This window comes from Triturus cristatus, chromosome 3_1 (genome assembly GCF_964204655.1).
Source record: "Triturus cristatus chromosome 3_1, aTriCri1.1, whole genome shotgun sequence".
In the NCBI taxonomy this organism is placed as follows: domain Eukaryota; kingdom Metazoa; phylum Chordata; class Amphibia; order Caudata; family Salamandridae; genus Triturus; species Triturus cristatus.
Genome location: NC_140583.1, coordinates 1,063,753,832 through 1,063,781,148, shown reverse-complemented (window position 1 = coordinate 1,063,781,148; position 27,317 = coordinate 1,063,753,832). Strand labels below are relative to the sequence as shown.

General features: G+C 44.1%; 1 protein-coding gene across 4 annotated transcripts in view; it reads left to right on the top strand.

Annotated features, from left to right (window-relative positions):
- Positions 1-27,317, top strand: part of HYOU1 (hypoxia up-regulated 1) — a 210,247-nt gene that overhangs the window by 91,361 nt on the left and 91,569 nt on the right. For all 4 annotated transcript variants that reach the window (XR_014978996.1, XR_014978997.1, XM_085645895.1 and 1 more), the window contains exons 16-21: positions 2,807-2,889; positions 3,576-3,770; positions 21,856-22,040; positions 22,175-22,262; positions 22,385-22,507; positions 23,027-23,160. Coding sequence is in view for 2 of the 4 variants with exons in the window: in XM_085645895.1 (XP_085502021.1) it covers positions 2,807-2,889; positions 3,576-3,770; positions 21,856-22,040; positions 22,175-22,262; positions 22,385-22,507; positions 23,027-23,160 (808 nt within the window). In the remaining 2 variants the exon portion in view is untranslated. The remainder of the gene's footprint in view (positions 1-2,806; positions 2,890-3,575; positions 3,771-21,855; positions 22,041-22,174; positions 22,263-22,384; positions 22,508-23,026; positions 23,161-27,317) is intronic.

Sequence of the window (27,317 nt, the reverse complement as noted above, 5' to 3'; positions counted from 1 at the left end):
CTATTTGTCACTACCAATATTTGCATGCAGTTATCTAAACTGTCTGTTCAGCCATAGCCCCGTCATCTAGGAGTCCATGTGGAACGCCTAAGCTGGTCCGACAAAGCCAGCCTCCACGCCGTGTCCACCCATTCTAAGTGCCATGACCACCAGCACCGAACGGATCAATACTTCAAAACTAGTTACCCTCATTCAACAGCCATTTCACCGGCATTTACACCTGAAGGGACACGGACACTTCATTGGCATGTGGTCAATATTTCATAGTGCAGGAAGAACAAGAATATAGTATACCGAAAAATACAGCGAAATCTTACCCCCGATCTACATTCTCTCAACACCGAAAAACACAGCTTTGTGTCGAAAAGAAAACTGATGGACATTAACATTGCTGCAGAACGTCAATTCAATCCAATAAGGTGGGCTAGGCTACGCAGCAAAGCTCACATGAAAAACTTAAACGAACGCATGCTGCTGTGCGTAACAGACCCGAACGGGAATGGGCGGGGCAAAGGCGGGACATGCGCCCGCCTTCGCACAATTGCGTGCCTTATTTACTTTTTTTTTTTTTTTTTGAAAACACGCTAAAGCCAATGGCAGCCGGCGATAGCAAAACCACACGCACGAGCGTGTGGTTAGCTTTCAGACCCCCCCTACAGGATGTCTCGCGCTGTGCAAGCCGGTCTGCGCACTGCAACGCTAGGCGCAAGACCTAAAAAAGGAGGAAACTGCATACTATGGATGACTACAGGACTGGATATTTAGTGAACTGTCTGGTGCTCTGGAAATTGTTTGTCTTCAATTTACCATTGCATTTACACAGTTTGATTATTTAATACTTCGGTTCAGCTTCGAGAGAATTGATGGCGCTGCTGCAAGAGAATCCTTTTTCACCCCTAAATACCTCAAACCTATCTTATTTGGTTGGGAGTTGGCTTTGAATTTACTAAAATGGTCTGGCTGAGGTTTATTCGCCACTGGACTACCTTAGGCTTGCTGTCTTTTGTCACAGGCCAATCCTTCTGGGGTTGATAACTTGCCTTTTGAGGGTCCCAGCAATTCTCAGACAACATCCCCAGGTTCTTCTAACTCTGTGCGTCTAGTCTTGGTCCTTGTTGCTGCAGTGCACCAGTAGTAGCATCTTGAAGACTGGAGCTACCAACTTGCCCCAGTAGGCTTCTTCAGCTGTTTTGTCCCTGTGCTTCGAACAAGAGGCCAGGCAACTGGCCCTTGAAGTCTTGGCTTGACTCTGTAAATGGCCTCTCCTTGAGCAAGACACTGCAGGCACAGCCCCTCTTCGCTAGCCACCGGTTGCAGCAGGTGCAGTCTTTAATGGTGCAACTTCTCCTTGCTGGTACCTCAGTGCTGCGGGGTAGTCCTTCCGAGTCTTTCAAGATCAGAGCTCAGGGGCCTCCTTTATACTCGGAAAAAGCCCCTAGGACAGGGTGTGGTTGGTAGCCAATGGGCTACTAGGCTCCCTCCCACCTGATACCACTTCCTGTGGATTGTCATTTGGCTATCCCACGATGCATTATTCTGCCCACTCCCAAGAAGGCGAGACACCGCCCTTTCCCACCCCTGGAGTTTGGCTACCTCATGGCTGCACGACCTAGGGAAACGGTTTGGAAACTGGTTTCCCCTCTCTGCTCCCTGTGCCAGTCTGTCTGCCTAAACAATGGGGCATCAATCTCTCCTCTAGTGCGACACATTTGCCCTTCAAAGGCGGCTTCCCCTTTGAAGCCTGGCATTTGGGGTTAGACCCTAAGTGACTACCTGCAGGAGGAAGGTAACACATCCCGGACCATCAGTCCCCCATTGTTCTCCGTCCTGAGTCGTTGGTAGTCTCTCCAGGAGGACAGAAAGCGGTCTCTTGGAACAGGCATAGTTCCTGGGCAGGCATAGGAATTTGAGGCAGCAAAGGGACAGTTTTTTGCTAAAGCTGCATACTTCAACCAGCTGAATTAATTTCGACTTGAGATGCAAATCGGGCTTACATAAGGAGTTTTTTGATACCTTGGAGTGCCTACTTTGGTCACAACATTGAGAAGTTAGCACAACTGAGACAGCATGTAACCCTATACTCTCTAATGGGTTGACCAAGTCTTTTCTACGGTAAAAACTGTACGTCCTGGCAGTAAAACATGCAAAACTACAAAGTATATATCCTGCCTGTGTCATATGTTGCACCCTTCCTTTAGGACTCGGAAGGCCTGCCAGAGGGATGACTTAACACAGATTTACAGGGTAAATTGTGACTATCATTGCTTTCAATGGCAAACTCGGGCTAGCAGTTCATAACTACTCTGCCAGTCTGCAGTGGTTGACTGGTGGACTTGTTTTACTTGACGGGCCGTCAGGGTGGCACAACCAGTGCTGCAAGCCCTGGGTTACCCTTCTAACCTACACGCCCTGGGTACTATATACTAGGGACTTACAGGTGAGTTAGCTATTTCCAGTTGGGTACAGCCAATTCAACATACTCTTTAAGTTCAGGGCGATGGCACTGAGGTCTGGTTAGCAGGCCTCAGTTCACTCGGAGTCTAAAAACGAGCAGCATTAGTCGAAAAACTTGGGGTTGACTATACAAAAGGCATTTCCTTACATTCAGCAATTGTCACCTAGTATGTTGCATGTTTTTAATCATCTATTGGAATTGAAGTAAATCCTAGAGAAAAAGTGTGATGTGAATTGGAATGGATATGTGGGACTTTATCTGCAGGATGTTCAATTGGATGAGTGACTGAATGCAGCATACATTTGGGAGGTGTGCTGAGATAATAACAGGTTTCTGCTGTTTTTCTTTTAGAGCTGGGGAACACCATTTCCAGCCTCTTTGGTGGAGGTAGTGCTGCTTCTGAAGGCAACGATAACGGCACTGACACAGTGCAGGTAGGCAGTGCACACAAGCTGTGAATGTGGGGGATTCTGGGCAGACTGGATGTCTGACACAAGTATAAAACTGCATGTCAAAGCCTAGATTAACACCATACAAGCAGTGTAGCGTGGGACCTGTTGAGCATAATGCCAATTAAATAGTACAACACTATTAACTATGCACAGGGCGGGAGAGCAACCTCCTAAAAGATAACTTTTTTTTCATTATTTCATTTAATTTTTGAAAGGTGTCTGTTTTTGGTTATAAGTTTTATAGTTGGAGAGAGGCAGTCTACAAGTCCAGGACCCACTGGTGGTAGAAGTGGTTTCCGAGACACAGGTTTGAAGTGTTTCTTGCTTTATTTCGTGACTTGTTAGGAGTTCCAGTTCAAGGTGCTCATTCCAGGCCCCATCAGTGGTATTGTAGGGAGGGCCTTGACCCAGTCAGTGAACTACTCCCCTTCCCATAATTGGGTGAGGAAAAGGGCCTCAACCTCTGTCTATGGCAAAATAAGAATGGTCCCATCCCTTGCGCCTACTCTAAGGGAAAGATGGTGTATTGGACCCAGTGAATTGCCCTCTCTGAGGCAAGTCTAGGGCCTGAAGCGCTCTGTTGTGGAGGTTGGTTTATCTACTGAGTGCCCATGTAAAAAAAACTGGATTGTTTTCGAGTGGCTTAAGTTTGTTCTATCCTGTTGCAGGAAGAAGAGGAAAGCCAGGCTGAAGCAGGTAGAGAGGAGGAGGAGGCAGCAGAGGAGCAGAGTAAAGAGAAAGCTGATGCTACTGGGGAGCAGAAGGAAAAGACAGCAACTTCTCACGAGAAGTCAGAGGGTGGGCCTGAAACGGACGGAGAGAAGTCAACAACGCAGGGTGAAGGGGAGAAGACCGAGCCTCAGGTAAGCAGTGCTCTAACCCATGTGGCTCAGTGGTATCACCAGGGTCTGCCAACAGACACCATGTGTCCCCTTGTAATTCATAGTTTTAATATGCACTGCACTTTAGCTCTGTTTTGATTATTTGCCTGCAGTATCAAAGCCTTCACAATAGACAATGCATTCACACTACTTTCACAAGTAAGCAATATGGGTGTTCTATAATGTTCATGAAGGAACTTAGTTCAAGTTCACAATATGCAGGGCTCTTACCGTTTTCCTGAAAACGTAATGTCATCTCCTCTACCTTGGAAATACCAAGTCTGACTTCTTCAGATCTCCCCCACCCATCTCTCCCAGGATCAGAGGGATTGCTTCTAACCCATTGTTTGTAGCACCCTTACTACTTGACATCTTCCTGAGCAACTACAGACTTCGAGCAACTACCCAGCTTCAGAGATATCCGTCTGCCAACCACGCCCTCTGCAGCAAGTTTGTTGTGAACATTGACTGCAACAGTGCACGTGTGGTCTTGAGAGACCTGATGCGTTAAAGCAGTCCTTGTTAGATGTGATCAGAAATTAGGGGTACTGTGCAGTTAAATCAAACATTTTGAGGCCTGACCATAAACATTTCAGAGTACTTGTTTAAGAGTACCTCCTGAGCCCAACACAAGAATTCTTTAACCATTTTGAAAAATTTCCATTTTGAGAAATGGTTGAATTTTTGCTTTGGGTATTCAAATATACACTAATACCTACCATTCCAGCTCCACATGCCACTACTAAGTCGCTAATTTCAAGTTTAGCATCATATTGTAGAAGTCAGGTTTTGCTTCATAGTACCCGGAGGGGCTGATCAGTCCAGAGTTTCAGATTATCTATTCCTGATCATTTTACACACTGTGAATTAAATTGGAACTCATTTACACAGTCCCATTGTTTTGTTTCTACTCACAGTGAGCTAGGTTTATTTATACATGGTGATAGTTGTCAGTGTAAACTGGTGATGGGGAAGCAGAAAAGGTAAGCCATGTCCTGGGGAAAGGAGTAGCAGGGAGAAAGGAAATGTGGGAGGACATTTAGTGTCTCCTTTCTTGTTACTTTATTAAATAGGTCAAAGCATACCATGCTGGTAGGACAAGATAGCAATTGGTGTTTGTTTTTAAACACAGTTAATATTATTTACACAAACACCTTTGATCTTCATTTGCATTTCTTTACTGTTTCTTGGTGTTCCTGTACCTCCAACCTCATATGTTTTTACCGTGGCACCTGCCCAGCTGAGACATGTTGGGTAAATCACAATTGTCAGCTCTGCAAAGATTCTCTAAAGATGCTGCAAGCCAGCAAGAGGGTTTGGGTTTCTAGATTCAGTTTGTACATTTTGATGTATATTTATTTCCACAGATTCCTTGACTTATGAATATCCTCCAGGCGCCAGATTGGATCTGGAAAGTAACCCCCAACAACAGCTACAAACTTCACCAAGTGCAATTTGGCTATGTCTGCTTCTTAGCCTGCATAGGGTGTGACAGGACATGTGAGGGCTGACTGGCCTGCTGACTGCAGTTATTGTTCCACCTCATTAGTGCAGGTCTGGCGCTCTTGTTGCTTCACTAACAACATTCCGCTCCCTTAGACAGCAACTACGTCCGTGGTTTCTTCCTCCGGTTATGGAGTATACACCTTTGTCGTTTATGCCATAAGAAAGTTCTTTGTCAGACCCACATGATATCTGCATGCGGTTCCTTCAATTGGTCAATGATCCATTGACTTGTGACTATGTATCCCAAGGCCATCGATGATTGATTGGGAGACCAAATTATTTTTAGCCAATGCCAGTAGGGACACCTCAAAGCGGCTTCTGCTTCTTCATAGAAGTTTCCTGATGGGAGTTCTCTCCTAAGAGATCCTCTTTTAAACAAAGAAAGGGTGACTGACAGACATCAGTCTTTTTATTGAATCCGGCTCAGTGCTTCAAATGGAAAAAATAAGTGCAGGTACTCACCAAGTTAGACTGTGGGCTAGGAGGTGGGCCACAGGGTGTGGCTTAGGGGTGGAGCTAGAGGCAAACATTTAATGAGATCCAGATTTTATTGGTGCTCATAATAGACATTTCGGTTATCTTTAGAGTATACTTGTTGCTCTTGCATGTGAAAAAGGATACCTTTAATATTTCACATATGTGCAGATTGCCTCTGCACTAATGGTACAAAGCAAATTTAGAATCTTGATACTATATACAGTTATGGTTAGTTTGCAAGGATAGTGGTCTTTGGAATGTCAATCAATCCCAATCTGCCCTTTTTAGGTCTCGCCTAGGCAGCGCACATGCGGTGCTCTAGGAGCGGGCCTTTAGGAATCGGTCTTCACTTTTCAAGCACTCGTGCTTGTGGCGGCATCCACCTTGCGGGTGCGAGCAGGGGCGCGGCCACGTAAACGCTTGTTTCTACGGGACTGTTTTGAGCAAACTTGCATGCTGTGCAGGGCCATGTAAATCGGTCTAAGGCATCGGATTCCAGGCCAGAGGTCAGCAGAGGACCCAGTTATATTTTTCAAATGGGACCTGTGCCGGTGAGTTGGTTAATGAGGGCTGGCTTTAGCTTGGTTTTTACTCCGCAGCGTTTGTAGCGCTACTCGGGATGTACGTTTGTTACTTGCATGTCATATGCGCGCCGCTTCCCATCAGTTGCTCTGTTAAGCGTAACCAACTGGGTCCCTTCGGTTCCCCCTGCATTCTTAAAATGGTCTTCCTCCTCCTTGTAATAACTGATGATTTTTATACCGGCGCACATTGTCAACAAAAACTTGTAAGACAGGATTTTTTTCACCATCTTGGAATAACTACGTAAAACTCTTCTGTCTGCTCTTATGTCAATGCCCTTACTCAGTCCATTAATGCAGGCTGTTAATAGTATCTAAGCAAAAGTATCACTTCTGTGATTGCCCGCATATTGCTATTCACAGGGGGAAAGCGCCCAGTCACCTTTTCAATGTCAAACGCAACTTTGCATTCAGTGTGCAGTGGTTTAACATGTTGCTCCATTGTAGAAAAAAAACAATTTTTACGAGAAGATCTGCTCATTAGGAATCCTACGGTGTATTATATGGCAAATGCACAGTCATACTTGCATGGAAAAGGCAGTCATTTCCATTTCCCGTGTATAGGTGAGCCTGCTTCCGGCCAGAGCTTTTCTGTATGCTATACTTCTGTAGTCCCTATAGCTCTGAGAAACAGTCTCCAAGAGTTAACACTCAAACATGATTTGCATTTTATATATAAAACAATCAGCACTCTGTAACGGGCCACGGGGAGGGCATGTTCAAGCATCCGTGTGAACTTTGACTCATAATGACCTCATTCTACTTCAATGCTTCCATTAAAGTGTTTATAAGCTCAGCATGCCGGTGGGCACTGAGGCGCTCCTAAAGCAAGATGAAGTATTCTAAGGAGTGACAGATACTGGAAGGGAAACACAATCTTGCGTTAACATACTTGGTGTATTGACAGTTATGTTTTATAGCTGGAGGGTTTTATTTTAGGGGGTGGGGAAGGTTTTTATTATACTAAAAGTGAACGAGTCTATGGACAGCAAGAATTGGGTGAATTTTAACTGCAATATAAAGTTCATATATGCCAAAATTAGGAGCGGTTTGTAAAGAAGCTAACCAGCTGGTCAAAATCAGGGAATAATAGTTAAAACCAGAAAACAACATCTGCTATTTAATTGGCTTTTTTAGTTAGTAATCTTAAAACAAGTAAATAGTACATGTGCAGAATATCCAATGCGTTGCTAAATGCTAGTGACGCTTCCTGGTGCTCGATACTGCCAAAAAAGTCCTCCTTCCAGTCCAAATCCTTTGACCCCACTGCTGGACTCTTCCACCATGGGGCTTAGCCACCGGGGTCTGGGGAATTCAGTTTGTACAGTAGTACTGGGGATTAGCAATGCAAAACGTGTTGGGTTTAAAGGCTCTTCGTGAGGTGTTAGACGGGAAGAAATTTAGTCTGAATAGGTGGGAGCTTGGGGGGTTGCGGGTCGAAAACCAACATGGGGGTGGAGACTGCTCTCCGCACAAATACTGCATCTTTGTGGAGACATGACCAGGCACTAGGATCGCACTGTACCTGACACAGCTGCTAAAGGTCAACTACCACAAGTCGGATATTAAGGAATATTAAGGATATCCATTTACATGACAATGCGACCACCCCAAAGGCACAACATCTTGACGCCTTCCATATTTGCCTAAGATCACACAGCACAACATTGTCTGGAGCTGGGATTCCAGTTCCTGAGGACCAAGTTTGAGGTTGGCAAATCAAAGACGCTTTAGTCACTCCCGCGACCTGTACAAAATGTGGATGTTTGTGTGATCGCCTCAGGAACCACAAAGTTATCATCATAGGTGCCATACTCCAAGACGTGCCGCCAGCCATAGTGCATGTTCCCTGGTTTGTGGTGGGACACACCCTCAGAGGGCTACAAAGCAGGAGCGCTGGCATGAAACAACCAGTATCAGGCAGACCGTTTTATAAAACTGAAAGGGGTGATTGTGGATACATTTGCAAGGAGGTTGGGAAGGGGCGATGTGTGTCTAAGAACCTTTGAAAGCTTACTCTGTTCTACAAATGTTTGCACTGTTTATGCAGCATTGCAATCGTTGCATGTTTTCCGATTTTCATGCCTAGAAACAACAGCTAGAAAATGTTTCTTTCCTGGTCTAAATTATGTTTCTAATATGAGCTTTTAAAAATGCAATAAAAAAGAATTAGTGCCAAAAGGCAGTGAAGATTACTGATAAGAGATCAAGATGTCCCTTTATACATGGAACTAAAAATAATATATAAACACTTCCTTTTACAACGGCGTTCCAAGATTAAAATTGCACCAACCCCTATTTACGTACCAAACAATTCAAAACAATAAGGTTTCTATTAACTATGATCTCCCATATCGTGAAGAACGTATTTAACTCCGAGAAAAGAGGCAGCATGAAAAGCAAAACCAGCATTGGCATAGCCAATAGGTCTCACCTTTGGGACCTTTATAAGTGTTTAGTTATCCAGCACAATATCCTTGGTGCAACAACATCCACTCTTGCATGGCTAAACACTTATAATGTCCCAAAGGCAAGGCCTATTGGCTATGCCAATGCTTGTTATGGATAGATAGTTGCACCCTTGTTTCTATCTGAAATCTTCCAAGTCGCTTCAAATGTCTTTATTCTGTACTTCAGCATCGTTTCTTCACCTCCCTTTCACTGTGCTCGGCTGCCTACCACCTTTGCACACTTGCCTATATAATCCTAATTAAAATTGGGAAATTTGGAACTATTGCTCTTTGCACTCTGCTAAGAGGCCAAGGATTGGATGTGCACCTTTGTTTCCCACTGGCAGGCACAATGAGAAGCCTACACTGCCTTCATCCTAAAGTCCAAAGCTATTAAATTGTACCCCACCATGAACATTCATGCACGCCCTCAACCCACCCAGATCACAAAATCTAATCTGTAAGACTGGATATATTACAATGCCTACTGATGCAGACGGACCCGGGGCCAAGAAGTAATTGGAGGCAAATCAGACATATCTCAAGAGACCTAAAAAAGGAAGACGTGGAAACGGGTGGGGACAGTCCCATAGGGAATTCACAGAATTCACAGAAGTAGGGCATTTACAGCTTAATAAGCAATGCTTCAAAAACAAGCATTGAAAATGCAATAGGTCGCGCCTTTGATCAAGTTAAAGCTATTTGCTTTGCTAATGGTATTGTATAGCAGTGGTCTGCTGAGCTGGTTTATACCGTTAATTTGCGTAACATTAAAGCAAGCATTGCCTTCAGCAAGATCGCGTCCCACGCATTATTCAATATTTTGGAAAACACTCATACCCCGTGTCTTTACAAAGTTCAAATATGGGCCATTTGTTTCTCTCACTAATTCCCTTTTATAATGGTGCCCGGGGGCATTGTCTCTCCCGGCCCTGGCCTTACCCCATTGCGCTGCAGTTACCCACCTCTGTTTGGCTGCTCTTGACTGTCCCGGAGCGGATCGGCTGCAGGGCCAGCCAGGTCTGCTCTCTGCAGCCCCTCATTCAAGTTTCACAATTCTACTGAGCCACCGGCCAATCAAACATTTAACGGGTTATGACCGGGCAAGTTATTTTTGGGAAATCATGCCGATGTAAAGCAGTGCTGACCCTGCACTCCAGGCCCCTGCCCCTCTCCTTTCTTTTTATGTTCTTGTTCCTGTGGTGCACGCGCCACACTGGCGCGCACTGTGCCCATGTTTTGTGACAGAAAAGCTTGTTTGCAGAAGATTTCTAAACACCTTTTTTATACAAAGCAAATGTAGCGCCGATGCCGAGCAGGTGCTTTACATCAAACCATGGCTGTTTACTGCTCCATTTGATTACATTTTTATATATATAGTCACTTTCAGCGCACATAACGTACAAAGGGAAACGCAATGCACAAACACAGCAACAGATTAAACAATTACAAGGACTGGTAAAGCCAAAGGGCCTGGATACGTCAAAAGTAAAATCATGCCGATGTAAAGCAGTAAAGTTAAGGACATTAATATAAGGCCCGATAGGAACCCAATTCAATGTCCGTTTTCAATTAGTACTGGGTCTGAGACCCAGCCCACTTAAAGTTCTGCATGTTCCTGAATGCGTTCATTTGAGGCAGCGTGTGGACAGGTGACCTAGAGAACCTGTATTATCCTGCCCCATTCATTTTTTTTTCTGGTCAGCCTTACGTTTTTAACCAGTGAAATAGAGGCTATGTAGGTCCACCTGATGTGCTCTACATTATGGCAGGTGTTAAACAAGAGCTTACACTCTACTTACACAGCACAGACCAAGTGTTTAGATTAGTGGGGTTGAGATTTTTGTAGGGTATGGCACGAAGCATAAAGAAAAAGAGAGAGAGAATGTGGCTTCAGGTACAACACCTAGTGTACAGTGCCACAGGACGACAGTGAGTCAAATGCATACATCCAAGGTTCTGCCCCGTAGCACATATCCCGCTGATTGAGAATCTAAAACCTTGAAGCCTAATCTGAATCACCTCACAACCCATAAAATTCAAAGACTGTCTAAAATCTATGCGCAGAGGCTTGCTGCATGTACCTCTCGCGTGGAGTAACATTTTAAGCACTTTGTGTAAGCCACATATTTTCAACAACAATTACTCATTAAGTCGAAAGCTCACATTGGAACTTTATTATTGGCCATTTTAAAATGCCAAGCTGGCTCTAAAAGAGCCCAAAGCTCTATAACCCTAATTTTGTCGATAAACTATTAACCCGTTGCCCAAGGACACAAAGTATCGCTCCTAAAAGACTTTGAACCACTAAGATGTGACTGACACTAAGACGTGCACTAAACCAAGGTGACTTCAGATTGAGCGAGACCGGGCGAGGGTGAATTCTAGTGGTCACACTATGAAGTAAACATGGGTGGCTAAACTATGGGACTAAGGCACGGGTCCCATGTAAAATGCATGTTTGTACAGAAAAAGGCTCATTTAAAAAAAAATATATATATATATATATATATTTTTTTTTTTGCAACAATAATTCCTGTCACAAATTACGCCAGGGTTCGAAAGCAGAGAGGCATTTCGGTTAAGAACGGCGGTAAACTCGTAGTAACGCTGAGGGAGTCTGTTTCTTTGCCTCGCTTTTAACGAAACTCTCCTTCGGCAGACCAGCTCACGCGAGTCCGAGGATCCGGAGCTTTGAGCAGACTACGTCGGTGCAGCGTTGACAAAATAGTGACCGTATGGAGGTCACGAGGCTGTCAAAAATAAATATTTCCATTTACGGTTGGGGGGGATGAGCACGCTGGTCTACCAACAATCGTATGTCTTCTCCAACTGTAAATATTGAGTAACTAAAATGGAGACTCCAAGCATGCTTCTCAAACCAGACAGACCAGATAAAACCATGATGCGGAACACCGCGGCCACTGTCAAAAAGGGTCTAAAATGGCATTGAATATCACGTAACAAAACATGTTAATGCCCAACTGCCACACGTCTAAGGAGAAAAAAATTAAATCCTACATACGACTGTTCCTTTAAAATCACCACAAAATAAAGTAATACCGTCGTGGGTTTTCTTGATGTGGGTAAATGTGTGAGACTAGGGTGTTTACTACTACTAAATTCGGTACTGTCACCAATCACCAAAGCAAAATGGCAATTCAAAAATATTTGTAAAAACGCTAATTTAGTGAGATTTAAGCATAAAAACGAGCCTCGCTAACCAACTTCACACGGACAAGCACTGCGAGGTTGTTTAATATGGTGACAGATTTTACGCAAGGCGGATGTACCATCCGCATGATTAGCCAAGCCCACAAAAACACACACATGCACGTTATTTTTTGAGGGAGAAGTGCCGGGAAAACGTTGTGTTCTAGTTTTTTTTTTTTAGCCTGTGGAGGGTTAAAACAAGCAGGGGAAAGAAACAGCCACACCGGTGCAAATACTTACTCAATAGGGTGCCCCGGGTCATAGTAGTCCCCCATGTTCATCAGCCGCAGGGAGGACGAGGAGCTGCTGCTTTCGGGGGCCTGGACACATCCAGCATGGGAGAGAGAGGGGTGAAAGCAGAGCAGCTAAATACAGGAGACGAGCCGCTTAACCACACGCACGCGAGGGGGTGAGTCACTATTAACGGCTGCGCACACAGTGCCACCACTAAAAGCTGAACACAGGGGGCTGGACAAGTTTTACTTACACCTAAACAGAAGTGACTGAAGCGACTATTTATAACTACACTGCGGAAGAAGCTCTCCGTTTACAATTGCATACGGGAAAGGGCACCAATCTCACACATAGGCACTTCCGAGCTAGGCGCGCTCGCTTTTCCACGAGCCAAAAGCTGACCTGGAAAGAAGTTTGACTCGCTTGTGTTTTTCCCGACATGCTAACATGTAAATAGTACGTACAGAGTATTTGAAGGAGGAAGTGTCCCTCCGCAAGTAAACAATCAAATCCCGGTGGGCGGGGCCAAAAGGGGACAGGGTGGCAACCCTCAGTGTAATGTTTGCCTCCGGTGCAATCATTACACTGTGTTTTGCATCCGCCATGACGCAAAACGACGCGCACCAATGAAAATTGGAGGCGGAGTCGCGAGAAGACTTCTGGAATCGTATAGATTCCAAGAAGCTCTGGTAGGACGAGAGCAGCGCATGCGCTGCTCACGTCAGGCCGAGACCTAAACATTGCATGTTACAGAGGGAGTATTTGTCAGACCGAAAACTCCCCTGGCTACTTTTTGTTATAAGGCCCAAAGTTACCATGAATGCACACCATACAAAGGGTACAGCAGACATTGCTACATTGTGGGGCTAAATGGGTTTTTGGGAGTGGGCACTTTATCATATGTACCCCTTCTTGGCATCCCTCAGACACTATAGGTCTGCTGTTCTAAAGAGAGTGGTGCCAAAGAACACCCATCCAAAGTATCCCACCCTCCCCACTGCACCACATGGCACACCCATGCACAAGAATCTACTGCCAACCGGGTTGGTAAGACTGACAGTTCTCAATTCAGAGTCTACAAGTATTTTTTAATGCCCAGTAATAACCAGAATTATTTCTTAGGACTAATTCTAAACTCCTTGAGTTGGTATCACCCTTCCACCTTCACTGCACCGTAGATCTCCTCGTGGTCTTTCCGTAACCAGATTCCATTGTGGCAAGACCACTGCACACTCCGTGTAAAAAGGGACCTCATGTACTACTTTGTCAGAACCAATACATTCTGTAAATTAGATCAGCTTTTTATCTCCTTTGCAAAGCATCAGAGAGGTCATCCCATCTCTATGGTGGGCATAGCCAGGTCAATAGTTTGATGTACTCAGACCTGTTATCACTAGGCAAAAAGGGTTCTAACTGCCCTACCCAGGGCACATTTCATCTGCAAAAAGGGCACACTATGGCCTTCATAGGAAAGATCACACTAGCGACCATCTGGTCAACACCACACCTTAACTGAGCATTGTTGTTAGGCGATCTTAACTTGTCAACAGGTTGTAGTGGGCCAGACAGTCTTAAGATGTTATTCAAGGCCTCTGCATCACCCACATGCTAGCCACTGTTTGCTGCTATCCCGTCTGTAAAGCGTGCGTATTTCCAACTACATGTGCTATGAATGTAAAATGCTATTTACCTTGTCCTCATCTATTCGTACGTTTAGTGCTGTGGATTCCCACCCACGACCCTACTCCCGGGAGCATGGGTTTTTATTTAGTTGTTCTTTCAATTTCGATATCTTCCATTGCACATTGTGCTTCATGCAGCCTACAGTTCGTTCACACTCCATACATACCCACTAGGTGAAAACAGTCTAACGTGGAGTCTGTGCCCATGCTCAATGTACAACAAAGGGAGGAGTCGCATCATACTTCATGACTCGAAAGACTTCTTCAAACGTCTGAGCCCAACACTAGATAGCAGGAGTATAGTGAGCATGTGAATCTACAGCACAACTTGCTAAGAACAGACTCTTACAAGGTAAATAGAATATTCCTTGTCTATAATCATAACTTTTTCTCACTGGGTCACTCTGTCCCCGGTTTTTGTGATTTACACTTTTCAGCACAGGGTTAATCTGATTTCTCAAGTGTGTAGTCAAGACCTTCACTTCGGTACTTACTTTGTAGCTGCAGTTGTGGAGATTGAGTGGAGCCAAGTAAGCACCTTCTGTTCCCCTTCGGAAGTGGCAGATGTCTTGGCTTCCTGGAAACTCACCATGAATTCCATTAATGTTGCCTACTGTAACAGGAGGTTTCCTACTTGGTGCTGGTGAGAAGGTTTACATCCTTTCTGATCTCATCTTTCTGATGTTTTAGACAATATACTCTTAACCAACAGGACTTGGTAGTCGCTACAGTTAAAGGCTGCCCACATTGTGTGCCTCCCTGACCAGCCTTCTTTATGTAGGACTCCGCTTTTGGCAAGTTGTCTGAAAGGGGAGATTTGTTCCTCTCACTCTGTTAATTGCCCCTCAGTGAGATTTCTCATGGTTTCTGTAATGCCAATGCACATTTGCCCAGTTCATATATATATATATATATATATATATATATATATATATATATATATATATATATATATATACGGGTGCCGCTCGTGCTTGTGGAACTCTTCGCCAGTGAACTCTGAGTGTTTGCTTTGGGTGTGAGGGACTGCGAGGCTCTGCAGCAGCAACATCCTCTTCAGCTGCGGCCTCTTCCTGGACACTCCCTCTTTTTGTTTCCTTTACCTATAAATAACCAGACTTGTGACGTGGCACGGGTCGTGCGCGGGTCGTGCGCTGGGCGAAGCCCGGGCCCGTTTAAGCCCGCCCGTGTAAGACCGGACCGGGCCCCCCCCTCTAACGTGTGACATTGTAGGAAGGTGGACATTGGGCTTTGCTGCATTACATTAGCACTTGGCTGCCTCGCCATTTAATTTACCAATGGCGACTACACGAGGGAGTAGGAGTAAAGCGGCCATGGATGCATCCAGTATAATTGGCCCATTGGATAATTTTATTGTAAGGGCTAATTCAGTTATCGATCAAGGGATTGCACTTATGGAACGGAGAGTGTCCCAGGATCTAGTATTTACAAAACGTTCCTCTATGGGCCACTTTGCAACAGCTAAAACTCCAGACCAACAAAACAAAGAAGCAGTCCCCATTTTAGTCCATGCGGACTTACATAGTTTCCCAAACGTGGTAGACCTGTCAGCGTCAGCTTCTGAATGTTTATCAGTTTCACAATTAGAGAGGTCCTTGGTTTTAGAATTAGAACCACTGTTAGATGATCCAACTGCTAGACAGACGAGGGGAATGAGAGAGGGTGCCATAATAAAAACATCAAAAAATCAAAAGAAAAGAAAGTAAAAAAAACTAAGCAAAGTCAGAAAACTATTGCTCCCGTGGAAAAAGGGTGTTGTGAGCTACCCTCAAGAAAAGCGGAGGGAGCTGAACGACAATTAAAGGATGGCCGTACTCCTATCCGCTCAGATGCGAATAATGTGATTTCGGACTCAGGAAGTGTAGAGACATCCCCAAGCATGTTTGTAATCCCCAAGGATGTTGAGGCTGATAATAAACTCTTTGAGCATATGAGGGAGCTTTTTAAAACATACCTCTCCCCTCTAGAAATTAGATTGAGGCGGATCAAAAACCAGTTAACTGAATTTGATTGTTTTCCCTAAGCCTTTGAGTAACCCTGGGACATTAAAGGTAGGGGACTGGAAGTTAAGTAACAAAAATAATAAACCAGCGGGCTCCTTGACAAATAAATCATCTGTCCTAGTCGAGAATGTAAATAAAATGAATCCTACCTCGTTAGAGAGAGTCAGTAGATAATACTAAAAACCCTATTGTAAACAACACAGGAGGTTAATAAATCTAAGAATACTGCCTCGGACCACATGGGGGAGCGTAATTGGGGATCCCAACTGGGGAAATTAGCTATTAACTTGCCCCCGGAAGTAACCCCTTTTTTGGTGGTTTTGACTGGGGTTCCTGAGTTGAAGGAGGACATAGAGGAGCCTATTGGGTCTTTAAAAAATAAGGTTCAGTATTGGCTCAATACAAATCGACCATTACCTCCTAATAGGACGAGTAAGATTTTAATGGTGCGTAGGGTGCCCTGGGTGGGCTTTGGAAGAAAAACTATCCAGGGCGATTGCGTTCTAGTAAACTTCGAGGACCCGGGTACGGTCGATTATATTTGCTCTTGGGATATCCAGAGAAATAATGAGGGCATTGAAACCAAGCGACTTTCCTTTTTTTTTTATCCTCCCAGGTCCTGTTTTGACCCAGCTTATGATCGTAGCTGGGGTAGAGGAGGCCTACAAGAGAGAGGAGTAGATAGAAGGGAGTGGGGAAGGCAAACTACTAGGGAGTTAAGATCTAGAGACATCTGGAGAGGAATACCAACTACTAATAGGTACAGTTGTTTGGAGATGGTCGATTGACTCCCTTTGATTATTGGAGTTAAGTATGATCCTTGCGGGGGACCTAGCAAATCAAATGAAAGAGTCAATTATTTGGCGAATGGCAACACAAGGGTTATGTATGAGGGCCGGGATAACGAGATAGCAGAGACTCCATTCGTCGCACGGTCATTAGTTGAAGGACTAGATAGACAAGACCACGTAGTGTTTAAACATATTGGCGTTGAACACGAAAGTGAACTAGTCTGTCAACAATTTCAAAATACTGTAGTGAGGGATATTGGAGTAAACTCCGTACCGATAGAAATAGATACTTGTGTTGATAACCCCTCAGTTTTGGAGATTCCAGGAGATGTTCAAAGGGGGAAGCTGGCTCTCCTCTCCTGGAATATAGCGGGCTTATCAAACAAGGTAAATGATCCCATTTTCTGAGATTTTATTGAAAAATATGATGTTATTTGTTTTCAGGAGTGTTGGGAACAGACTGAAATTAATCTTGCAGGGTACCGGACATATTTTTCTACCGCAATCCAGTCAAGGAGGGGCAGATGTTCTGGCGGGCTCTGTACATATATTTCCAATACTGTTAATTTGACTATAAAGTACCAGACCACTGGGGGGCATAATTTTTATCAGATACTTTTTTATAAAGGTGGGAGGAAATGGACTCATTATTCTAGTTAATTTGTTATAACAATATCCCAAAGGAAGATCAGAAAAGAGTCCTGGAAGACCTAAATATTGCTTTACGCCATGGGATAGGCTCTGAGCATAATGACACGTGTATCATATTGACGGGTGACTTTAATTGCCATCTGTGCCCTTATAGTAATGTGGGCATATGTGGAATGGTTAACCTAATTGGTGACCCTTGCACCCACTTTGAGCACTCCAGGATGGGAAATTTGTTTAATAGTCTAATTTATGATTGGAATTTGGGTTTTGTTAACTAATTATGTAGCCCTCCGGTCAACTTTCAACCCACTTTTAATGGACGTGGTCTGCAGTCTGTTATAGACTATACATTGGTTACCACTACCTATCATCATAATGTCCTGTCGTTTAAAACAGAGGACATCGCGATGAGCGACCATTTTCCGATTAGATCAATTTTCGATATTGGGACGAGTATTAGAACTGCACCCAATGTAGTCGAAAATCTATATCGCCATGCGATTTCATTGGCAAAGTTAAACGGATATGTGATAAAATGGAATAAGGTTGACTCTACGAACTTTTTGCAGAGCCTAATAGTGGATCAATATAGTAACTTCATGACTTGCCTAGAGGATTCCCCTGATCCAGGTGTGGTCATTAGTGCCTTCCAGAAGATTACATCATATATTGGCAACAAATTGACAGGAACATTGCGGGAAGGGGCGAGATCAAAGGAAGAGGGATGGTTCAACTCAGAGTGTAGTAAAGCACATACCAACTTAAAGCAGATTCTAAAAATAAAAAACCCCAAAATCTGCAAGATATTAGAGCTGCTAGAGCAGCCTATAAAATCTCATTAAATAAACGGAAATTAGAGCTGAAGGAGAATGCATGGGCCACACTAGTAAAGGCATGCTCCTTGAGAGATAATACTGCCTTTTGGAGAGCAGTAAATGCTCCTTTTTTCGTTGAAAGGAAATCTGACTTGGTAGAGCTTGCTATAGAAGAATCAGTCTGGGTTGATCATTTTACTGAGCTCTACAAGAAAGATGATTTGCTCAGCATAGATCGTATCTGTCAAAATCAGTTGGCTGTTAGTGAGCCTATTCCTTCTGTTTTGTTCCCTTTGGGGATCTTCTTTTCTGCTTCAGAGGTGGAAATAGCTTTATTGGATAGCTAAAAAAACAAGGCCCCAGGGCCCGATGGGATTCCTACAGATGTATAGAAGGATAACCTCTCCTTATGGGCCCCGCTGCTAACTAATGTGTTAAATAGCTGCAATAAAAAGGGATTTCCACCTACCTGGCAGGAAGCGATAGTAGTGCCTATTTTTAAAAAAGGAGACCGAAATGATCCCAAATGTTATAGGCCTATTTCGCTACTTGACTCCTTGATGAAAGTGGCAGGTAGAATTATTTTAAAGAGATTGCAAACGTGGGCTAAGGATAGTGATGTTCTTTCCAAGTTCCAGTACGGTTTCAAGTCCGGTTTGGGTACTGTCGAACAAGGACTTAACCTAGCAATATTAACTGGTAAATATATGGTGGCAAAAAGGGGTAACCTTTTTATGACTTTTGTAGATCTCAGCTCAGCTTTCGATTGTTTGAGTCATGAGATTTTGTGGGATACTTTAACCGGGGTTGGCATCGACCTAAATATTCTAAACTTTATCAAAGCTATATAGAGGGGCAGGGGCAAAGGTACGTTTTGGAAAAAGAGGAGAATGTACAAACAAATTTCCAATAATGAAAGGTGTTCGACAGGGTTGTATTCGGGCACCTTTTCTTTTTAATTTATATATAAATGGTGTGGCGGAATCTTTAACAAAGCTAGAAGTAGATTATCCCCAAATTGATGGCACGGCGGTTCCTATATTATATGCAGATGATGCGGTTATCATGGCTAGAACCCAAGCGGGCCTCCAAAAGGCGATAACTAGCTTCTCAGTATTCATGGGATCTAGGGGCCTAAAAATTAATATTGGGAAAACATTTACCATGTGCTGCTCATCAAAGAATAAGATTTCTTGTAATATTTTTATAGAACAGTCTAAGATAGCATTAACCAGTAATTTTTCATACCTGGGGATTGTTTTTAACAAAAAGGGCCCTTGGACAACAGCGGTTAGCACAAGGAATCTTGCATTTGCCCGTGCAATAGGCGCAGTAAAACAGTATGCCAATAAGTTGGGAGGTAGGCCTGTTCGTATCCTAATGGATATTTACAAGTCTAAATGTGTTTCAACTGCTACATATGGGGCGGGTATTTGGGGCACTGCAGATTGCCGGGAAATACAAGTAAAGGAAAACCTTTTCCTGCGTTATCTGTTAGCTGTCCCCAATTCGACCTCCACATACGTTTGCCATAAGGAACTAGATTTGGTTTATATATCTGATTTAATCAAAATCAGTCCTTTATTGTTATGGCACAAGATATGGACCTCGACGCATACTGCTCTTAATAGAGCCATTTTGTTGGACTGCATTAAACTTGAGAGATCAAAAAATATACAATGGATTTCATATTTAAAGGATTTTATGTCCAATATGGGACACCAAGCTTATTTTAACTCTCCCTCCTCGCTCTCCTTAATCCCCAGAAAGGCATTTAAAAAATGCTGTCTTGCATTTCTCGAGAGGAAACGGTGGCGTGAGGAAAGGAGTAAGGTGTCCGTAATACAACATCATTTACTTTTGCAGGGTCCTGGTCTGCAGCTCTACCTATCTCACGAGCAACCTAGTTACAATAGAATGCTTTTAGCTCGATTGAGAACTGGCACTTATTTTAGGTTGCTAACCTTCCCAGATAGTAACGATTGGTCATTAAGTTAAATGAAATGCCCTTGCGATGATCTTTCTATGCAATCAACTATACATTGCGTCTTGTTTTGCAAATTTCATGCCTGGGTTAGAAAGAGATATTTGATTCCCCTTCTTAAGATTTGGGGCTTGAGGCAGTGCAGACCTGCTTATTTAAAGCTGTTGCTATTAGAAGATGAAATGACCATTAACGCTGTATCCAAGTTTTTAAAATTTGCAATTAGGTGTAGATCTTCTTCTATGGATTAACTTTTAATTCTGTTTCGTTCTAGATTTTCCCATTATGATGGTACTTAATCTGTAATGAATTTCGATTCTATTATTGTGTTTCATTGTATGCATTTTTACTGTGCTTTTATGATTTTTATATTGAAATCGAATAAAGCTATCTTTGACTTTGACCAAAAAAACAGTTTTCTTTGTGGCAATAATTTTGCGCTGCATGGCCTGGAATTTCTTGCCCTTTCAGTATGGCCAACTTTTATTTTGTTCAACCTGTATAAATTGTGCTTTCGCCTCCCTAAGGTAATATCTACTTTTCACTTGAGCTGATCCACTTCACCTTTTCTTTTGCTCCGTCCATCTGACCCCACAAATGTTGAAGATCAAAAGCATAGACAGGATTCCAGAAGTGCTGTCTCCTATTATATCAACCACACTTGGCGGGACTTAGTAGAAAATAAATTCTTTGTGTGATTTACTGGAGCTGAAAAGGGCAAAGTGTAACCAAACTCACAATCTCATTTTGGATTACCCTTTTCATCAAAGAGTAATAGATCTTTATGCAGACACTCTTGGGCTTGCATTTCGTTCCCACTTGGTCATCCTTGCGTACTTTTGCCCTGTAGCTCAGACGTGCAGTGATATGTACATTGCAGGGACTGTGTTGCATGACTTTGTTATTCAGCAGTACTCAACAACACCTACCAGAGGGTTTTGTTTTGAGACTCCTTGGTAAGATGAATCTGCTGGAAGATTCAACACTAGAAAAAAGTTGTAAACTTTAGTATCTATTCCTGATGGATACAATATCTTTCTGTGGGTTCTTCACTGCCCTCCTTCCACCCGTGTGAGTTGATGGCATTATTAAGATCCCAAGGTATTCAATGTGTTGTATCCAGTTATTGTCATTGTCATTTATACTCCCCTGGTTCCTTGCAACATGTTTCAGTGGGATGTGGGAAGAGTACCAGAAATTGTCTCCAGCTTGCCTGTCTGCACCTTGAATGTCCCCGGTATTGTTACATCTAAGGCAGGTCAAATGCCACCTGGTACTAGAGCGCTATTGCTGAGGAAAAAAAGATTCCATATCTAGTCAGGCAATGGTGGATACTCTTAAAATGAGGACTATGTGGAAGGCCATAGTATCCACCAAAATATCATTACCGTAAGGTAAGTAACTTTTACATATCCGCCTATGCACCCAACCTCGCTCTGCTGTTGTTGATCCATGAACTAGTACAAAACAGTAAATGTTCTATGGCCTTTTAATTGAGTAAGGACGTCATGCTGGTCACCCATTGCTGTATACCACAAAGTCCTTTCTCCATCTAATTACTATGCATCTAAATTGGTCAGACCTCTGCCAAGGGCTTAGGATATGGTCACTTGAACTGAGCATTGCTGCAATGCACAACAGATCACTCTTTCTGATCAGAATGCAGAGAACGCCGATTCTGGAAAGGAAGAGGATTCAGGCAAGAAACCAGAAGGGGAGGGAAAGGCAGAAGAGGTGAAAAAAGCTCCAAGAAAGCAGAAGCTGGTAGAAGATATCCGTGTGGATTTGAGCGTGAACGACATTCCTGACCAGCACGAGGACGAGCTTAAGGCATCCATTAAGAAGTAGGTTGTCATGAGAGAACCACCAATCCCTGTCAGTTTGTCTGAACACGACACATTTTGACATCTTGCTTTAAAACTTGAAGTCTTGATACCCCTTCCGCTGATGTCGTCATATTCATTATATTTTGTTTTAGGCTCCAAGACCTGACAAACCGAGACATGGAAAAAGAAGAGCGTGAAAAGGCAGCCAACAGCCTGGAGGCCTTCATCTTTGAGACACAGGTATGTGGTTATAGATTGCAGTGGTGTAAAAGACTTGTGTTGATTGATGACCCTTTCAGTTGTTATCGTAAGCCACCTCTTTTTTTCCTGTTAGCATGTTTCAGCAATGTTCTCTCTTTCAGGACAAGCTTCAGCAGAAAGAATTCAAGTTTGTCTCCACAGCAGAGCAGCGAGAAGAAATATCCAAAAAACTGAGTGAGGCCTCTAACTGGCTAGAAGAGGAAGGATATGGGGCAACCACCAAGGTACTGGGGGAAAATCCTACGGATTTTTATTTATTCGTTTCTGTTTATTGTGGGCCTTGTGCATAGTGTCACTTATAAAATGAGGTAGTTAGCTGTTCGACTGAATTATACAGCTTAGTCTCCCTCCCGTTCAATGTATTCTTTGTTTCCCGCCTGCCTACTTCACCCTTAAAACCTGACTCCTTGGAACATCTCTGCTCCTTGTTCTGATGGCTTTTACCTCACCTTGCCCGCCCTTCGATGAATCAAGCCCCTCATTTTGCTGGGTTGTGTGTGTGTGTGTGGGGGGGGGGGCATGTTTCAGCCACAGAAAGTGGCTTAGTAGTAGCACTATACATAAGCACTCCATATTTGGCTCTTTTCTTACACTATTGGCCTACTTTTCAGCTATATACCATTATGATACAAGTTGTGTGTACAGCCCAGCGCCATCTACTAAAACCAGTCTACTTTTTAAGTGTATGTCGCTTTTGGTTCACCACTTGACTCTTTGTTAACTAGCTGATTTCTGCTTTGCAGGAATTAAAGGAGAAGCTGTTTGAGCTTAAGAAGCTCAGCAAAAGTCTGTTCTTTAAGGTGGAAGAGCGGAGAAAGTGGCCTGACCGCCTGTCTGCTCTTGAGAACCTTCTCAACCATTCCAGCATATTCCTCAAGTAAGTACGTACGGATGGGTGCATTTTGAGTAGCTTGTGTGCTCTGTCATTGTGCTTGATTAATGCTTCTCTATTCTCAGCCACACCGTAACTCTTTGTATTCTTTTAGTAGCCTACTCATTCGCTGCATGTTGCTTCCTTCCTGACTTGGGTTTGGTTTACATTGTTGTGTCCTCGCTGCCAATGCAACTTTGCAGAAACTTCCCTTATCCTAATGAGGTAGCAATGCCATAATCTTGTACCTTAGTATCCATTTTACGGATAATCTGTCTTGTGCACTTTTCATTCAACAAGAATAGACTCCTCCAAATCTCAAATCATTGGAGTCTAGCTGTTAAATTTTCCAGAGTTGAACTAATGCTGGTTTCTGATGGATACGTCTACGTGTAGATTCCTCACCTTTTGAATAACCCCAGATGCAAACTGGATCTGGAAGCTTTAATAGCTCTGACGTGCTAGCAGGAAGCGCCTGTTCCCCATTAACACTGGAAGCAATGTCACTGTGACATCAGTGGATCCATATAGCCCCCACCCAGCCAAACTGCCCCTACAGCTGTGTGATGTTAGTTCTTTTTTTTTTCTGCATGTACAAGGCAGATCCGGAGCGTGTTCTGTGGAAATTTATCTTTGGGTTTTCCCCTTCAAATAGTTTTTTCCCCTCTTATTCTCTCTGATCTAGCTTTAAGCCCTATAAGAAATGTGATGGACCCTTCACAGGTCCCCATGACAAGTGCCTCTGGTGTCTTGGCTCTAACCATAAGAAGGCCCGCAACTCTTGCTGGAGCATGCCTGCTAAAGAATGGAAAAATCATGAGGCCAAGCTCTTTGTTGCCAGGGATCGAAATCACAAGGGGAATATTCCAAGCATCGTCACTCTAAAGGTAAGAGCCCAAGGCGATCCCCATTCAGTGCCAGATTTGGTGGAGTTTCCAATTCCTGCTGGAACGGTGCCTGCAACACCTACTGACCAGGCGCTGACTCATGGGCCCTCAAACCTGAAAGAATTGGTGCCGGGATTGCAGGCTTAAACTACCATTCTGGAGTTCCCCACTCTGGGGGTTTTCTTGAACTACATGTTAGACCTCTTTAGACGGGCTGTAGCCCAACCTGGAGTACCTGTGACCCCTATTGGACTTATAAAGGTGCTGTGAACCTTTTGCTGGAGGGCTTGCATTTGTCTTCAGCACTAGTGCCTTTTTCAGAAACTGTTCCAAATCCATTTTGAGCAACCAGGTTTGTTCCACGCCCAAAACCCAAACAGAGCTAGATTTCATCCCATCTAGTCCTCGAAAGTGTTTGCGCTGACTCTGTTGCCTCTGGCACTGACCCCAGTGCCTGTTCAGGCACAAGCAACTTCATTGACTCCTGGACGTTAAGGCCTCCAACCCTCAGGTCATGCATTAATTCTGCAGAGGCTCAAAAGGGTGATGGAATAGCAACAGTATAGACAGTTGTCATATAAGGGCAGAATTCATAACTTTTTCAAAAGTGAATCGAACACCTAAGAGGAAGATACTCTGGTCCAATTTGTTTCAGCCATGGAGCTTTGGCATAGACTAGTGGTATTGATGCCTCACCGGACCTGGATTTAGACTCCGACACTGGCCTCCCACCATCAGAGGTAGTCTCGTATTGCGGTCATCTGAAAGGCAGCGTAAGTGCTTGAGCCTTCCTTGACCTCAGTTGAGACAAAGGTGAACTTACTTTCAGTGGTTTTTCAGCCATCCACCCAGGCCTCCGAACCATAACTGCCCTTCCATCATGCCTTTCTTCACCCTATTTTAGCGGTTAGGAAAAACCCACCTTCTCTTGGGCAATCAACATGACTGTAGTCCTGCGATCTCGATCTGCAACTGGCAACCCACTTTTTCTCACTTTTAAATGCTTCATAGAAAAGTCTAGTGATTAAAGCCCCAAGTTCTACCAGACAGAAATGTGGGGTGTTGTCTCCAGCCCCAGGGATAGGGAATTAAACAATTAGAAGCTTTTGGTAAGAAGCTATTTTTGGTTAGCAGTCTGGCTGTTGAGGTTTTACTCTTGCATCTTATTGGACATGACCGTCATGGTGGTATGCAACTTACCCGAGCATTTGCTGCCGCACTTAGAGAAGGTTCTCAAAGATTGTCAAGCGTTAGCATGCCAAATAATCAAATGGCTGTTGGATACTGTGGACGTCCTGCTTCGCTCCGCACTTCAAGATTATAGTCAGACGGCCACCCTAATAGCTTTACCATTTAATGGAGCCATGCTGTTTGGCAGGAAAGCAGATTCAGCCCTTCAAAGATTCAGAGAGAGCAGGGCAACAGCAGGATCCCTGGGCTTACAGCCACCTCAGCAAGACTACAGGCAGCTTCACAATTCTTGAGCATTTGCGAGGCTTTAATTTTCAGCATGATAAAGCTTCACAACCAGAACTGCAATAACCTCAAAACTCTCTAAGTGTCATGGCTGCTGGAAAGGGAGCGCATGTCCGATTCCATTTCCACCTCCTCCTCCTCCTACCCTAGCCATCCTAGGAAGCACCTAGTTCTAGCTCGTTGATTCATGGGGCTTCTGTGCAGGCTGGGTGCTCTTCATTTCAATGTCTTGGAAGGCCATTCCTTCAGACCAGTGGGTTCTATAAATTGTGGAAAGGTGGTATGCCATGACCTTCCAGCAAACCCCTCCTTCCTCCATTTAGAAGGAAAACATGTATGCAGCGTGCAACAGTGGGTATAACACCTATTGCTGAAAGGAGCAGTGGATCTGGTTTAAAAGCAGGAAATTGATCAGTGGTGCTACTCTCTCTACTTCCTGTATCCCAGGAAGGACAGCTGTGTGCATTCAATCCTACATTTTCTGATCTTGAATCCCTTACTTGACACTGAGAAATTCTGTGCCTGGTTGAGGCGCTGAGGTGCTGGAAGCAGGATTGTGTCTGTGGACTTGTAGGACACGTGTTTACATATAATGATCCTACAGTCGCACAGGGAAGGTCCTATGATTTGGGGTATGTACCACTCACTATGTTTGCAGTCCTCGTGTTTTGGTTTGACATTGGCACCTCAAGCCTGTACAAAGGGGATGGTCGCAGCTCATCTCATAAGTTTGAGATTTGCAGTATTTTCATGCCTGTATGACTGGCTGCTGAAAGCAGAATCTCCAGAACTTGTTTCCTGCCACTTGCAATTGACCTGGTCACTGCTGTTCAACCTGAGCATTTCCATCCACATGCCCAAATCTCACACTGAGCCCTTTCGTCGCCTCCCTATTCTTTGGGGCAGTACTGGATACAACATCACTCTGATTCTTTACCTCTACTCAGAGGACCCAGGATATTGGTGATACGGTTCTGATGGTTTGGTAGGTTACTAGAGTTCCAGTCCTTATGGCTGTAAGCTTGCTAGGTCCGCTGGATGCTTGCATCATCTTGATCACAAAGGCACTCTATCACATGAGGGTCCCTCCATCAGTGCCTCTTAAGGCAGGGATTCCAGCAGGGGGGAGATCTGTTGGACACAATTGTGATCTCCCCAGAACCCTGCTGTGGAGCTGATCTGGTGTGTGTGGAGGAACACTTTACAGCATGGCCGTCCTTCCAGTCCCCTCTAGCTGCGGCCATGTTGATTATGGATGCCTTTATCCTAGAGTGGGGTGCTCATTAGGAGGCACTTCAGCTCAGAGACCTCTGGTCTCCGGAAGATCAGCTTCTGCACCTCAATCTGCTCGAACTGAGGGCAGTTTTGTTGGCACTCAAGGAATTCCTTTCCATTGCAGTTCGCTTGTCCAGATCTTGACAGGCAGCACAACTTATGTTGCATATGGACAAAAGGGGACGAGTGGGATCTTGGTTTCTCTGTTGGGGAAGTGCTGAAGCTTTGTTTTTCGGCTCACCAGCACTAAGTTTGGCTGATTGCTAATCATGTGGCAGACTCTGAACACCAGAGCAGACAGCCTTAGTCCGCATTAGCTGGTCTATACTGACGTCTCTATGTACAGTTGTCCAGTTCATCTTTTTTTTTAGTGGTGTACCCCTCTGGTTGACCTGTTTGCCACTTGTAACAACACAAATTGCCCAGTGTTCTGTGTCCTTGGGTACCTGTTACAAGGAGCCTTGTGGGAGGGTTTTGAGTTGAAGTGGAATTTTCCTCCTCGCTCCGCATTTCTTCACCTGCTAT